The sequence below is a fragment of the Meriones unguiculatus genome, chromosome 12, assembly GCF_030254825.1.
Source record: "Meriones unguiculatus strain TT.TT164.6M chromosome 12, Bangor_MerUng_6.1, whole genome shotgun sequence".
Lineage (NCBI taxonomy): Eukaryota > Metazoa > Chordata > Mammalia > Rodentia > Muridae > Meriones > Meriones unguiculatus.
In genome coordinates this window covers 2,857,107-2,874,680 of record NC_083360.1, presented here as the reverse complement: position 1 = coordinate 2,874,680, position 17,574 = coordinate 2,857,107, and the positions used below count along the sequence as shown (strand labels likewise).

The 17,574-nt window shown below is 42.4% G+C and overlaps 1 protein-coding gene across 4 annotated transcripts in view; it reads right to left on the bottom strand.

Annotated features, from left to right (window-relative positions):
- Arap2 (ArfGAP with RhoGAP domain, ankyrin repeat and PH domain 2) overlaps window positions 1-17,574 on the bottom strand; it is a 208,289-nt gene that overhangs the window by 92,844 nt on the left and 97,871 nt on the right. For all 4 annotated transcript variants that reach the window (XM_060365295.1, XM_021658054.2, XM_021658056.2 and 1 more), the window contains exon 9: window positions 7,822-8,000. In XM_060365295.1, the coding sequence (XP_060221278.1) occupies window positions 7,822-8,000 (179 nt within the window). The remainder of the gene's footprint in view (window positions 1-7,821; window positions 8,001-17,574) is intronic.

Below are 17,574 nucleotides of genomic sequence, written 5' to 3'. Positions count from 1 at the left end.
TGTGTGAGAAAGATGAGGGAGGGAGGGAAGGAGGGACACAGGGAAGGACAAAGTGAGAGAGAGAGAAAGAGAGAGAAAGAAAGAGAGAATATGTCACAAGAATGCAGGCCAGAGAGGGCATTGAATCTCCCTGGAGCTGTAATTACAGGTAGTTTTGAGCTACCAAAATGGATCCATCTCATTTTCTCTAAAGGAGCACAGGGACTCAAACTCAGGTCCTCTGGAAGAGCAGTTCGTGCTCTTAACTGCTGAGCAATCTTTCCACCACAATAGATAGCATTTTAAATGAAATGGCCCTTCATGAAAAGTGTCAGAGGAAGTCTGTGTTTGTAACGTGTTGTCTATCTGTATGTATGTGTGACCATGAGTGCAGGCCTGCTCATGCCACGGTGACGTTGTGGAGGTGAAATGACAGCCTCAGGTGTCAGTCCTCTAGTCCCACGTTGTTTGAGACAGAGTGTCTTTGTAGCATCTACTCGCTCGTAGGTTTCTGGGGGTTCTCCTGTCTTCATGTCCCATCTCCTGACACAAAAACTAGAATACTGATGCTCAGGACAAGTATCTCTGACATCAGTGGCTTGGCTCTTTAATCACCTCCCTCTGATGGGAGAATAGCTTTGCCAGGCCACAGAGGAAGACAATGCAGCCAGTCCTGATGAGACCTGATAGCCTAGGGTCAGAAGGAAGGGGAGGATGACCTCCCCTATCAGTAGACTTAGGGAGGGGCATGGGAGATGAGGGAGGGAGGGTGGCATTGGGTGGAGATGAGGGAGGGGGCTATAGCTGGGATACAAAGTGAATAAACTGCAATTAATAAAAAAATAAATAAAAACATAGAAAAAAAAACAGAGGGAATTTTTAAAACCATAAAAGTGTTGGTAGCAAAAGTGAGTTCCTGGTGGATTTAAGTGAGTGAATGCATGTTCTTGTCTTAGTACTAAAGACATATTCAGAAAGCAGCCACAATAAAAGAAGTTACTAAAGATGTATCTGTAGGTAGTCTGACACTGAGAGAGCATCTTTGGAGACTAGAGGAAAGGCTCTGGACAGATACACAGCCATATTCCAAAAAGAGTAGAGTCTGGCCATACCGAATTAAAAAAAAAACAAAAACAAAAACAAAAAAACTCATGGTATCAAAAATATGAACACTCTCTCATGGCTTTCCCTTTTCCTAAATTCTAATGATGCAATTGGAGCTTTGTTTTGTTTTGTTTTTTAAACCTTTGGAAGAAGTCACTCTGATAATAAGACTCTACATTTAAAGGAAAAGAATGCAGTAAAGCAAAATTTCAAGGCAGGCTGACCATTTTAAATCTAGTGTGCATCACTGACATTTCAGTCCGTGTGTAAAAATAACAAAGCACAAGTTGGACACTTTCAGGATTCTGTGTAGTGACTCACGAACAATACATCTGAATCTAAAACCAGACAACAACAATGATTTTCATAATTCTTATAAAATATGTGTCAGATCATGCATGAATGTTGCAAAAATGTTCAACTCGGAAAAGGTTATTCTTCTAAATAGATTAATAGTAAAAAAAAAAATGTGTCTATCTCCCAGGAGTGAATGTAAGACCCACTGCTGTTAGCCTTGCTGAAGGGAAGTTTCGTACACTTTCCAACTCCAGGACTTTCATCCTCCCTTTAGCTGGATGCCTATCACTTTGGAAGAAGAAGAAGGAGGAGGAGGAAGAGGAAGAAGAAGGAAGAAGAAAGAAGAAGAAGAAAGAAGAAGAAGAAGAAGAAGAAGAAGAAGAAGAAGAAGAAGAAGAAGAAGAAGAAGAAGGAAGAGGAGAAGGAGGAGGAGGAGGAGGAACAAGAAGAAAGGAGGAGGAGGAAGAAGAAAGAAAAAGAAGAAGGAAGAAGAAGGGAGGAAGAGGAGGAAGAAAAAGCCTGCACAGCACTTCATAGAGTGGTTTCGGACTCACGTACCACTGAACCAAATGTGGTACTTTCACAAACATATATCTACCACACATCCCAAAGGTTCTGTCAACGAATCTGGAATAGGATCAGAAATCTGAAATCTTAGCATTCCAGCATTGGGCAAAAAAGCAAGTATCATCACCACAATTACTTGGCTCTATCTGGCTAATAATGAATAAAAATGGGGGATATAGACAAACAGGTGTGGGCTTATAGGAAATATTATGAGAAGCCTTAACCCCCTCGTTGGAACATCCTGCGTCAGTTCTAGAACTAGCAGGGGTGGTGTCCGAGGTCTGAGTAGGTTCAGGAGACCATTGCCCCCAGGGGCGAGACGTGCTCCATGCCAATTGACTAACTCCATGTTTTCCTCCACTTTTGAAAGTCATTTAAGGTTCTTAAATTATTTTTTCCCTTTTTTTAAAAATTTTTCATCAATTACACTTTATTCATTCTGCATCCCCCCATAAGCCCCTCCCTCCTCCCCTCCCAATCCCACCCTCCCTCCTCCCTCTGCTTGCATGCCACTCCCCAAGTCCACTAATAGGGGAGGTTCTCCTCTCCTTTCTGATCTTAGTCTGTCAGTTCACATCAAAAGTGGCTGCATTGTCCTCTACTATGGCCTGGTAAGGCTGCTCCCCCCCAGGGGGAGGTGATCAAAGAGCAGGTCAATCAGGTTATGTCAGAGGCAGTCCCTCTTCACGTTACTATGTAACCCAATTGGACTCTGAACTGCCCTGGGCTACATCTGTGCAGGGGTTCTGGGTTATCTCCATGAATAGTCCTTGGTTGGAGTATGAGTCTCTGGGAAGTTCCCTGTGTTCAAATTTTCCTCTTCTGTACTCGCATGCCTCACTGCGTGCCTGTGCCCGTTGATGCCCCTCACGCTATGACTCTCTTCAGACAGAAAAGGGATCTTGGAACTACAGCCACCATTGTTACTACCATCTCATTGGCGGCTGTTGGAGCTACCACCGGGGCATTAGCCATGAGTCATACTATGCAGACTGCTCAGACCCTGAACAATCATTTAGCCAATGTAGCTCATGCCTTAGTTGTACATAAAGGAATTAATGCTCAACTAAAAGGAAGCTTGATGGTGTTCAATCAGAGGATTGACCTCGTGCAGGAGCAAATTGATACCCTATGGCAAATCGCTCAACTTGGCTGTCAATGAAAATATGCTGGACTTTGAGTCACTAGCATATAACATGAGAATTTTTCCTGTGCTGCAAATCTGTCTAAACAATTGTCGAGCTATATTTTAGGTAATTGGACTGGAGAATTCGATACTACGATGGAGCAGCTGAGAGTGGCCATCGTCACAGTAAATTCTACCGGAGTGGACGCAGGACTAGCTACAGGATTATCATCATGGATTGCTGCAGCCATGAATCATCTGAAGGAATGGGCGGGCATGGGAGCGTTAGCAGGCCTTCTGGTGTTGGTCTCCTTGGTTTGCCTGTGGTATATATGCAAGATTAGAGTCTCACAACAGTGTGATGCAGCCTTGATCATTCAGGCCTTTACAGCCATTGAAGCAGGACATTCTCCCCAAGCATGGTTGGATACCATAAAAAGCTAAAATGTTATGATCAGGATGCGAGGCTAAGCACTGCACTCAGGGTCAGCCGCTTTGGACCCAGAGAAGAGCATGTCTGGTTGCATGCGGGTTGATGCCCCAGGTCCCGCCTCTGAGAAAAAGGTATCAGACGGGTCTGATGCTCTTTGGGTGGATGACACCTAAACGAACATCGGTACAAAGTCCCAATTTATTTCTAATATCAGAGATCAGACCTCTACTCTTGCCTGATGCGTCTAAAACAAAAAGGGGGAACTGTAGAGAGCTGCAGAATGCTATGCCTTAAAGATGGAGCCGGTTTCTGCCTTCCACCTTCCCGATGGTGAGTGCTCTCTGTCATGAACAACTCCACATTTGGCTAAGGCCGAGGATCTGGCTTGCTTCCATGTATGTGGACCTATCTGCATTGCCCACGTGGCACGCTGGGGTTGGCTACCCAGAGGCTATTTAAGCTGTGGGCTGGCTTTCCCCAGGGTCCAAGGATTGTTCAAGGTTTCTGAATAAACTGCATTGAAAAAAAAAAAAAGAAATCTGAAATCTTAACAATGTAATGTCAGCTTTGGAGAGAGTGATCTGCCTGCCTTCACGATGAGGCTAGTTAACTGGAAGAAAAGCATGACCTGAGATAGTCATCACAGAGCAAGCTGCGCCCTTACTGTCTTAATCCACGTGGTTAAGTGAATGCAATTTCTCTGTAATGGCCAGCCCTGCCCTCCATCCACTGTCTGTTCACTCTCACAGGAATAATCATCAAATTAATAAAACTATGAATCCATTAAAGGAAAGAAAGCTGACTATAATTGCTGGGTTACAGTGGTAAAGGTCAGTCTCTTTTTAAGACATAGGAAATTACATGTGCAATTAATTCACTGATTACAAACAATAAAAGTTATGTTTTGTTATATAGCTATTACATACATCAACACAATTAAGATACAAAAGTCCAAATATAAGCATCTCATACTTTTAAATGAATATATTTGTTTCATAACTTTTGAAAAATACTGGTGTAAATGAGTGTGTGTGTCTGTGTGTGTGTGTGTGTGTGTGTGTGTGTGAGAGAGAGAGAGAGAGAGAGAGAGAGTTTACATTAAAATATCACCATCACCCAGTGCTTCCCTAAAGCTGGCCAATGTCCTCACTTTGGGTGAAGCTGTGTGTGTTGAGGAGAAAGACTGTACTATCTCAGCAGGACAGGACAGTCTTCCTGTCAGGGACTTCCCCATATGAGAACAACAGCAGATAGCTTTTCTTGGGGCAAATACACATAAAAAAACTAGAATAAAATCTGTGGGAGCCAAAACACATGTGGTTTGCTCAACTTGTCCGCCAGTCGGGATTCTATGTAAAATGATGCAAACACTACACACACACACACACACACACACACACACACACACACAAATATGTTTAAGTACCTCAATGCGTAAGAAAAAACTTACACATCTATTGAAATGTTTACTTTAAAAATATATAAAGATGGTGCTATTTCAGATTTACTATTTTGAGTTTTTAAATAATTTATTCATTACTTGTGTAAGTGGAAGTATTTCTGTCAACCTCCCTTGATGCCTGTGTTTTGAACCTCCCTACAGTCTTTAATCTCAACAAGAGGAAGGAAGAGGCAGGAGGACCTTGAGTTCAAGGTTACCTGCTACAGGAAACCTGTCCAGAAAAAGCAAAACAAACAAGCAGGCAACAAAAGTACCGAGCTCACCACCTGCCCTGGGCTCTCTGTCATTTCCCCCTTGCAGATAAAACTGCTAAATGAGCCCCGTGAGAGTGCACAGCCTGACCAACAGTAACTGACCGCGTGACCTGAAATTCCTACATAAATGTAACTAGTCACACATTATTCCTGCTTGTTTCTTACAGGTGGAGACTCAAAAACTATTTAAACCAATCCTTTAGTAAGAAGCCAAGTTTATAGTTAAAAAAAAAAAATCTCTAGTTTTATTTTTTTTCCATAATTTTATTTTTCTCATTAGTTACATTTTGTTAATTCTGTATCCCAGCTGTATCCCTCATTCCCTCCCCAATCCCACCCTCCCTCCCTCATCTCCTCCCTGCCCCTTTCCAAGTCCACTAATAGGGGAGGACCTCCTCCCCTTTCATATGACTCGCTTTTGTCAGGTATTTTCCGGACTGGCTGCAAAGTCCTCCTCTGTGGCCTAACAGTACTGCTCCTCCCTTGGGAGGTGGGGAGGTCAAAGAGCCAGTCATTGAGTTCATGTTAGAAATAGTCCTTGTTCCCCTTACTATGGGAAACCAATTGATTACTGAGCTATCACGGGTCACATCCGAGCAGAGGTTCTAGGTTTTATCCTCTCATGGACTTTGGTTGAGTGTCCATCTCAGAAAAGACCCTGTGCCCAGATATGTTTGGTCCTTGTGGAGCTCCTATCCTTTCCACATCAAACTCCCCTTCTTTCATATGATTCCCTAAACTAGACTTGGCATGATGAAACCATTAGCCCCATACAAATTCTGTAAACCTCACACTGCTCATCTTTAATACACAGATGATCCTAGGAAAGATTAAGGAGTATTTATAAATTGATGAGCAGAGTACTCGGCACCCGCCCAGAGACAAGCATTTTAGACTTTGCATTCAGAAACTGTCACTAAAGCAGTGATTTCATGTAAAACTTTCTTTCTCTCAAAATGTTAACAAAACCTGAAATACATATTATTTCTAGAAAATAACACAAGCTAATGTGAGCAATGAGACGAATATTAGGAATTATACTGGGTCTGTGCAAGTAAAAAATGAATTCCTCAGTTTGGCAGAGTAACTTCAGCAGAGACACATGCAAATTATTAGTCTTTACCCTGAATTCCAATGAGAAAAGTTTTAATCACCTAACTTCAGAGGCTTCAGAAACAATGTTCGCATCCAGTTCACATATATTGTTAAGCAGAAAGTCGCTATTCTTTTCGGACTATATTAAATATTCACATTATTAGTTTGCAGATGTTACTAAGTGATGTCTTCCACAGTTAATTGGCTAACGTATCAAAAAGACAAATAATAATGAATACATTCACACAGAAGTGCAAGATGCCTTAGCTAGAGAGCTGTCCTTTTATTTTATTTTAGTTTTTGCTACTGCTTGTTTTGAGTTGATAACACTATTTTTGATAGAAAAAGAGTCAAAATATTTATACCTTACCATAATCCATTATAGAATAAATTCATCTTAGATTAGATACTCAAACTTCACTATTTTATTCTCAAATAGAATTAAATATCTAATGAGAAAGAATTATTTTTACATACAAAAGACTAGTAGAGAAAAGGAAGTCTGCACTACAAAATCAAGTATAAAGCCCATAGACATAAATACTTTATCGGCAAGTCTCCTAAAACATTTAAACTCTCTCTTCAGTGATTTAACCAAATTCAATAATCTAACAGTTAATTTAATATATATATACATGTATGTATATGAGCTTTAACTGTTATACATAGTATATACGAATGATGTATAAACAGGTAGATATGTGTTTTGATATGGTTGTAAATATATCTACCTACATATCACTATACCCACCTCTCTATAATGGGCCTCTGTTACCAAAGGAGTTACATGGCAAATAGAATATCTGTTTAAAGACAAAACAAGGATAATAAAACCTGGTGGAGTGGTTTCAATGTCCACCATAGGCTCGGATTTTTGAATGTTTGGTCTTCGGTCAGTAACACTGACTTGGGAGGTATGAGAGGCATGTCATGCTAAAAGAAGGTGCTGCTGGGGTGGGCCTGAGAGCTTTAACCCTAGTCATTCCCATCCACTCTCTCTGACTTGTGCCCACGGCTGTGGCTCCAGATGTGTGACCTCAGCTTCCCATTCTCACTGCCCTGCTGCTCGGCCAGGGTAGACTTGTATTTATTCTAGAACCTTAGCCAATACCAAGTTCTTCTTCCACAGGTTGCCTTGGCAATGGTGTTCTATCAGCAACAGGAAATACACCCGATTACTTGTTATTTTTTTCTAATTTTCTGTTATAAAGATACGAGATTAGCCTCATCCAACAACCTCTGTAAACTCTTTATTCTCTAACAGCAATATGTTTCTTACACTAAGGCATACATTCTACTTCCTCAGCCTACCAGAAAGGTGGCATGCAGCCTGTCTGAAAGAGATATCTTTTGAAACAAAAGTATTTAACCAGATTTTCTTTGTTTCTGTTAGTATTTTAAACAAAAGCAAGACTATAAATAAAAATACACGTAGTTCTCAAAAGCTAAGTACAATTGCTATAATCAAAGAGTAGTGATTCACAATTAATGTTACAAAGCTTACCTGCTCATTTTTGCAAAGCCACACACTGTTTCCCCTTAATACAGTAAAAATTTTGGCTTTATATCCTCTCAATTCAAGATATCCACATTTCTCAGGTGCCACAGCTGCTTGCAACTGTTCGGTAAGGGATGGTGACTTCAGTGCACTTAACAATATGCTGATCCAATCATTTCTGTCTTCTGAAATTAGAGGAGAAAATACGTAAGACACATGCCATAGAACATCAACTTGAGATCCTCTTACTTTGAAACAAGTAACATACAAAGTCTTTACCACAACTGCAGCCTAAATTCTACTGTCCGTAGAGGCAAGAGTCAAAACTTAACAAAACAGGAAGACTATGTAGATGCACTGGGCCCAGCACATGAGCTTCTTCTAGGATCACACAAGAAATGCCAATTGCAGGCTCCATTCTAGTCCCAAGGAAGACTGCACTTTAGAAAGAACTCCAGGAGACCTCTGACCTTATTCAGTCCTAAGAAACAATTTTAGATGATTCAGGAGAATTTTCTTTGCCACAATTTTATAATAAAATATTTCCATTTGGGTCCTGTTTTGAACTGTGAACCCCAGTTGTTAATGATACTTGGGGAGATTATGGAAAGCGAGTGGAAGGTCAGGGTTAGAAAAAGTAGTTCCACAAAGAGGACTTCTTTTGAAGAACACAAACTCCAACAAATGCTTTTCTTTTTCTCTGCTTGTTCTCTGTGAGTGAGGAACCTTTTATTCTACATACACCTCTAGCCAGACCTTTCCAAATATTTGAGACCAAGCTGCTAGGTACTGACCTCTCTAAAACCCTGAGACAAGGCCTTCCTTTCTTTGGTTGTCTGTCTGGGTACTTGATCAGAGCTCCATTAGAATGATGAGTACAGAAGAAAGTAGCATCACTACCAAATTGGTGAGTTAAATCGAGAAATACTCAGAAATAATTCTTTATAACTTAAAATAATGCTTTGTAACTCAGTTGGCAAAGTAAAACACAATATTCACATTCCTTCCATAAAAGCTAAGTGACCTTCAACCATGTACCATACACCACACTGGGGCACAGAAATATAACATAGTCTCCAAGGAGCAACCAAGACAATAAGTCAAGCTAGATTTGAACAGATAATGGAGTACACACTGGAATAAATGTCATACAAATGGTATCAAATAATAAATGAGTCCATTCAGCTGAGGGAAGTGATTTGCTGAAGGTCATTGAGAAAGGTAGTGCTAAAATTGTAACAAAAATTAGTTCAACTCCTACACAACTGCACTTGGCACCATAAAAAGAGGAGATGTGTGATAGATCTTAAGAATGAAGAACAATATGAGAAGGGCAGAGCAGGATGCTGTGTAAGCACAACACAAGAACAAAAGCAGCAGGAGCCAACATCAGTTCAAACGCTTAAGAATTAAAGAGGAGAATGTTGATACTTTCAAACTTACAAGGAAATTATGAAAAATATGGACACACAACATCCACTGATTACTCTGAATTACAGAAGCAGCAGAAAACCACTTCGTGATAATTAGCATGGAGGAGAGGGGACAAAATTGAGATGCTTGTTTGTGATGGTAGGACAACCTGTGAGCAAGGAGTTCAGGAATAAGACAACAGAGCTAAAGTAAAATAAAAATTAAATGTAAGACTATTCAACAGATTCAACGCAATTCCCATCCTATGCAATTGGCATAAAAACAGAAAGGAGGATCAATGTAACCGAATAGAAGACCCAGAAATAAATCCACACACCTATGAATACTTGATTTTTGACAAAGAAGCCAAAACCATTCAATGGAAAAAAGAGCATCTTCAACAAATGGTTCTGGTCCAACTAGATGTCTATATGCAGAAAAATGAAAATAGATCCATATTTATCACCCTGCACAAAACTAAAGTCCAAGTCAATCAAAGACATCAACATAAAACCAGATACTCTAAATCGGTTAGAAGAAAAAGTGGGGAAGAGCCTAGAACTCATTGGCACAGGAGACAACTTCCTGAACAGAACACCAACAGCACAGACTCTAAGATCAACAATCAATAAATGGGACCTCATAAAACTGAAAAGCTTCTGTAAAGCAAATGACACTGTCGTCAGAACAAAACGACTATGTACAGATTGGGAAAGGATCTTCACCAACCCTTTATCTGACAGAGGGCTGATATCCAAAATATATAAAGAACTACAGAAGTTAAAAAGTAATAAATCAAGTAATCCAATTAAAAAAAAATGGAGTACGGAGCTAAACAGAGAATTCTCTGCAGAGAAACACTTAAAGAGATGTTCAACATCCTTAGCCATCAGGGAGATACAAATCAAAATGACCCTGAGATTTCTCCTTACACCCAGCAGAATGGCTAAGATGAATAACTCAAGTGACAACACATGCTGGAGAGGTTGTGGAGAAAGGGGAACCCTCCTCCACTGCTGGTGGGAATGTAAACTGGTACAACTACTTTGGAAGTCAATCTGGCGCTTACTCGGACAAAATGAAAGTGTGTTAATGCCTGTGAGGCAGAGCTAACTTACGAATGTTAATCCAAGTAGAAGTAGTGCAGAATAAGAGAAAGTTTGGTGTCATGAACTGGCCATGAAAAATGGCAGGTCAATCCAGTTCACAGACCCCACCCATTTTCAGGACACTGGCATATCTCGGCAAACTAACAGCATGTGAGCAGAGACAACACTGGAAGAAAGGATCCAGACGTGGGTGAATGCCAAACTTACAAAGAGAAGAAATGCATAAACAAATAGAAAACTTTACAAGAATACGAATGGCTCCGGAACTAAACAGGGGAGGGATTATCAGAGCAAAATAAAACAGACTGAGTCTCAGGTAGCAAAGTTTTCACAGAAAGAATACAGGGACAAACCTTGGGATATAGGCCAGAGTCTATGATATTCCTGCCCACAGGAACTTCACTGTGGATTACAGTAAGTCTTCATCTGAGATACTTTCACATTTACTTAAGAATGCAGAATTACTTCACAGTCAGTCTTAATTCTAAACAATCACCATTCCTGTTCAACTTCTAAATCAATGATCAAAGCAAAGCTTGTTTTCCAGGCATTATGTAAACCCCACAAACGGGTGTTTTCTCACATATCTGGATAAGGTACACTTCAAACGCCCCCAGAGCTGTTAAACATCATTCTGTAATCTTGAGTCAATGACAACAAGCAACAACTTCTCCACAGGGTGACATCCTCAGCAACAGGTCCAGCCTGTACTAGAAAAATGTGCTACATTTTTGGTAAGAGTTTCCACCTGCGTTTGTTACTTGTGAAAGTTGGCTTCAGATGAGATATTTCTGCCAAGTAATGCAAAGAACTGTTGCTTTGCTGAATGTTCATAAAAGTTTCAAATGCAAATATAATGTAATGAAGTACACCACATCTTTGTGGCTTTTAGATCGCAGTTAGCATATATCTCAGTTTCTCAATAGTTAATAGGAAATAGGCAACTGGATCTTTTAAGCATATATATGGGAGCAGTACTGCCATAAATGGATCAATCTCTAGTATTATTTAGCTCCTGAGGCTTCCAATAGTAATGGGCCATAAATAGGAAATAAGCAATGACTGCCCAGTTTGGGGCTGAGAACCCATAGTCATGTATTCCAAATTCCTTGTGCATTCACTGGCTCCACATTCAGTACAGTTCACTGGAAAGACACATTTCTCTAATGATAAAAGTAGCTTCTATGGATATAAACACAAATATTGAGACTACAGTTTGGTGCCAAGGCAACTTAACTCTATAGTAGACGTGGGGGGGGGGGGGCTATGACCAGGTTTGCAGTACCACACATGCATTCCTTAATATGCAGCAGTCCTCAATTTGATAAGGCTCAGAGAACGTTTCAGAAAAGCGTCAAGAAGGAATTCAAGAGGGGGGGGGCGGCACCCGAAATGCCATCTTCAGCACAGGACAGGGATTACAAACATGACTGCAGTGCAGTCACCTGCACTGGGCCTGAGGAAGACTGGCCAATCACAGACTGTGAATGGCCTCACAGGGCCCCACCTCTGACTGCTGAATTTTTAAAACCTTGGATTCTGTTCACCAAACTGTTAGGCCATTGGGCTTCAGTGGATAACCCTGTACACATGGACACAGAGATGACCCTGGGTAAAATTGGTCATAAAACAGCACTAAGAAGGGATGGATGTGAAAAGGGAACATTGAGGAGGAAACGGTGGTAAGGGAAGGGAGGAAAATAACAAGTGGAGAGTGAGAATAAAAAGAATGCAATATATATATGTATAATTTTATCGATGGAATATGGAATGGTCAACAAATTTTATAAATTAAGAAATAACAGGAACATTCAGCTCACAAACACAGAGAAAAGATGAACAGATAATTAAAACAGAATAACAGAGACTATAAGAGTCATTTGTCCTTGATTGTGTAATACATGCATCCAAAGATGAGGGAAACATGCTTTGATAATTTCCAAATCAAAGAAAAATTTTCCATTTGATAAATGGCTTTGGATAAGCTAGGTGCTATTATAGCTCAGCTAGAAAACCATGATCTAGGGGGAAAAAAGTATATTTTTTAATATATATTCTAGAAATTCTAGAAATAAACAATTTATACGTTTTAACTTAGATGCTGTTCTCAGGAGGATGCTAAAATCTTGTACCAGCACACTGTGCCCTGCTTCAGGTCATCTCCTACTGCGGTGTATATGAGACATTCTGTATTGTACATTCTTCTGCTGGGCACGAAGTAGCCACCTCAGTTATCACGGCCCTGCAGTGCCTGCACTACCTAAGATTTTGCGCTGCTACGTAGGTGTTGACGCATGATTACAGCGATCCTGGGCAACGTAGAAGATGCACAAGGAGATCTGTCTAGTGCTTCCAGCGAGAAAACTAAACATATTTTCAGATATATTTGGATAGAGCAATCACATGATACAAGATTTTCATATGATTTAGTTTTACTTCATGTTCAATTGGTGTTTTGACTGCATGTCTGTTTGTCTGTGTGAGAATGTCAGAAGCTCTGGAACTGGAGTTACAGACAGTCGTGGGCTGCCATGTGGGTGATGGAAATCGAGCCTATGTCCTTTGAAAGGGCAGTCAGGGCTGCAAACCACTCAGCCATCTCTCCAGTCCATTCATGTAACTTTTACTAAAATATTTTGCCATAACTGCTCTGCTTTATCATAATCTATTGGCAGTCATCTTTTACTGTGTTTAATTTCAGAATTAAACTTCATCACATGTATGTGTATATGGAAAGACTGCAGCACATATAGCACTTAGTTCTGGACACATGATTGATGTATGCCCCTGAGTACTGGGGAAAGAACTTCTCCCTGGCGGCTAAGATGACACAGTACCAGGTTGACTACTTCCAAAATTAAACAGCTGACGGTATCTTAACGCTAGCACTCTACTAAGCGCCACTGCTTCTAATATATTCTCTGTTTGGCTTTTTTCCATGGATGGCAATCCGAATTCAGAAAAAAAAAAGTGAGAAAAAGAAAAGAATAATTGCTTTGGCTATAATGTAGACAATATAAAATAACAATCTCTTTAATCAATATTAAATTAGTTTTTGTAGTTTCTAGAAACATCAAAGAATCAGAAAAGTTCAAAATGTCAGCAAAAAGATCATATTCTATGAGTACAAAATTCAGCATAGGTAACTCATTAGTTACAAGGGACACCATGAATGTCACACAGGGACAAGCAAACAACCACAAACACCAACATAATCACAAGCTGTAACACTGAACTTACCTATTCTGTAACTCAACCTTTCCTGTTTGGCTTGTTTTTGTTTTGTTTCTTCTCCTTTTTCTCTTTAAGGAGATCTTTTACTCTGTAGCCTAGGCTGACCTCTGACCTGTGGAAGTCACCTGCCTCTGCCTCCTGAGTGCTAGAATTTCAAGCATCCATCACACCCAGCCAGGAGGTTTGCTTTCCATCTGATCTAAGTAAAGACCCTTCCATATAACAGCCATGAACATGGAAGCCAGAGTGCTGCCAGCCAGAAGTGTTGTGAAATTGATGCCCGAGCACATACTACTGCCTATGTGCCAGGGCTTGTTCTGAATACCAGGAGCAGAATGCTACAGAGGCTGACCAGGGCCACTCTCCCCCAGAGGTTATGCTCCTCTGAAAGGAAGACAAAGCTTCAGAGGAAAGGGACTGGTCATGCAAAGCCTAAAGAAATGACGCAATGGAACAAGCAAAAGGGAGAAAAACACTGTAAGATGGAGACCAGAACATGCCACAGCCCAGGGCAACCAAGACTTACAGATTCAGATACAAGAAGCCCCTGTGGTTGAAATGCAGCAAATGAGGGAAGGTAGGGAAGAAAGAAATGAAAGAAGACCAAGACCAGACCAAGAGTCTAGACATCTGGGACATCATACACATCGTCCTTTGCTCTTGGCAGGAAAGAAAGACAACGGGACCTTAGAAATGATTATATATGATCAGAGTTCCCTATGGAATGGTTGTTCTGACAATAGGAGTGACAAAATGATTGCAGTGAATCATTGAGGTCATTAACCCAGAGAGAAGTAATTTCTTTGCACTAAGTGGTGACACGGCAGGGATTAGGACCTGGTTTCATCTAGTCTCAATTTCAAAGTCAGAGTGACAGGATTCAGTAACAGATTAGATGATATACAATACAAGAAGAAAAAGACTTAGTAAGTCTCATGGCATGAGCACACGTGCTCTTCTGTTTCTGGTGACAAGGAAGGGTAAAAGTGAAGGTTTGGTGGAGAAGGTAGAAACAGGAACTTGGACATCTGACATCTCAGATGCCACTGAAGAAGCTGAGATGTCAAGTGAGAAGCTGAAGATGTGATTCTGGGACACAGGAGGAGGTCACAGGAAGAGGATACAGATGGAGGACACAGGGGGAGGATACAGGAGGACACAGGAGGACACAGGGGGAGGATACAGATGGAGGACACAGGGGGAGGACACAGGAGGAGGACACAGGAGGAGGACACAGGAGGAGGACACAGGGGGAGGATACAGGTGAACGACACAGGAGGACACAGGAGGACACAGGAGGACACAGGAGGAGGACACAGGAGGACACAGGAGGATGACACAGGAGGAGGACACAGGAGGAGGACACAGGAGGAGGACACAGGAGGACACAGGAGGAGGACACAGGAGGAGGACACAGGAGGAGGACACAGGAGGACACAGGAGGATGACACAGGAGGAGGACACAGGAGGAGGACACAGGAGGAGGACACAGGAGGAGGACACAGGAGGAGGACACAGGAGGAGGACACAGGAGGACACAGGAGGATGACGCAGGAGGACACAGGAGGACACAGGAGGATGACACAGGATGACACAGGAGGATGACACAGGAGGAGGACACAGGAGGATGACACAGGAGGATGACACAGGAGGATGACACAGGAGGAGGACACAGGAGGAGACAGGAGGATGACACAGGAGGACACAGGAGGATGACACAGGAGGACACAGGAGGAGACAGGAGGATGGCACAGGAGGACACAGGAGGATGACACAGGAGGACGACACAGGAGGAGACAGGAGGATGACACAGGAGGACACAGGAGGATGACACAGGAGGAGACAGGAGGATGACACAGGAGGACGACACAGGAGGAGACAGGAGGATGACACAGGAGGACACAGGAGGATGACACAGGAGGATGACACAGGAGGAGGACACAGGAGGAGACAGGAGGATGACACAGGAGGACACAGGAGGAGGACACAGGAGGACACAGGAGGATGACACAGGAGTACACAGGAGGATGACACAGGAGGACGACACAGGAGGACACAGGAGGAGGACACAGGAGGATGACACAGGAGGAGGACACAGGAGGAGGACACAGGAGGACACAGGAGGAGGACACAGGAGGAGGACACAGGAAGACGACACAGGAGGATGACACAGGAGGACACAGGAGGAGGACACAGGAGGAGGACACAGGAGGACACAGGAGGACGACACAGGAGGACACAGGAGGAGGACATAGGAGGACACAGGAGGACACAGGAGGAAGACACAGGAGGACGCAGGAGGAGGACACAGGAGGATGACACAGGAGGATGACACAGGAGGAGGACACAGGAGGAAGACACAGGAGGATGACACAGGAGGACACAGGAGGAGGACACAGGAGGAGGACACAGGAGGAGGACACAGGAGGACACAGGAGGAGGACACAGGAGGATGACACAGGAGGAGGACACAGGAGGACGACACAGGAGGAGGACACAGGAGGACGACACAGGAGAACACAGGAGGACACAGGAGGACACAGGAGGATGACACAGGAGAACACAGGAGGACACAGGAGGACACAGGAGGAGGACACAGGAGGATGACACAGGAGGAGGACACAGGAGGACGACACAGGAGGAGGACACAGGAGGACGACACAGGAGAACACAGGAGGACACAGGAGGACACAGGAGGATGACACAGGAGGAGGACACAGGAGGACACAGGAGGAGGACACAGGAGGACACAGGAGGATGACACAGGAGAACACAGGAGGACACAGGAGGACACAGGTGGCAGTGCACGTTACAGCACGCTTACATCCAGTCACCTTAACCCATGAGTTCTTCAACACCAAATCTGTGCCCCTGTAATACTTTTTTGTTTTAAATAAAATCCTTAGTTCTGATTAATTCAGAAGAGAAAACATCACACAGCAAAAGCAGCAGCCCGACTGTTTCAGACTGGCCATTCAAACTGCAGAACAGTTTAAAGAGAGAGAGTTTGAACCTGGGCAAATGTCTTAGTAGACACCTTTAGTGTGTGTGTGTGTGTGTGTGTGTGTGTACACAAGAATGCCTGCCATGGTGTCATTGTGGAGGTCATGCTGGGTGTTAGCATTTGCTTTCTACCTTATTTGTGAGAGGCTCTTGTTTGCTGACAGAGTAGCTGGCCTGTGAAGGTTCTGATTCTCCTTTATCTGTTTCCCATTCTGCCACAGCAGCACTGGAATTACAGACATTTGCTTCTGCCCTGCCTTGCTGTAGACGGTGGATGGAACTCGGTTCTCACCTTTGCACAGCAACTACTTTATCTCTGAGCTACTTCCCTAGGACCAGCAGCATATTATTAAGATTACTGGGAAGTCCAACCACAGCTGTGGTGAAAAGTAGATACACACTTCTGCATTTCTTTGTTTCATGTTTTCAAAATACGTTATTTGTAATATAATATTTTTAAAGAACTTTGGAATCCTAGCACAGTCCTAAACCATCTTTAAGAGACTTCCATAATAGTAAAGGTACCCAACAGGGCAGAGAGTCACCATTAACAAGAATAAAGAGAGTAAAAAATAAAGAGTTAGAAAACATTTAATAATTTGTTTCTGACCATGTTGTACTTACAATACTGCTTCTCCAAACAACTGGGGTGTATTTCTTATGCCAGGTCTAATAAACTGTTTAATTAAAACCCTCTCAGGTATCAGAATCAGAACTGCCTTGGGGGACTGTCTGATGCTTAGAGTTGAATAACAAAATCTGCAATGTGCTCAGATGGACAGAAACACAGAACCTGAATCTATGGTTTAGGTAACAAGGTAGAAGAGGGCGTAGGAAAAAATTTAAGAGCCAGAATGGCAGGAAGTCTGCTGATGTGACACTGTCTCTCCAAGAAGTGGCTGAAGGAGTCCTTCCAGGCCATAGAGGACATTGCAGCCAGTCCTGATGAGCTCTGAAAAGCTAGGATGGAAGGGGAGGAGATCCTCCCCTATCAGTGAAC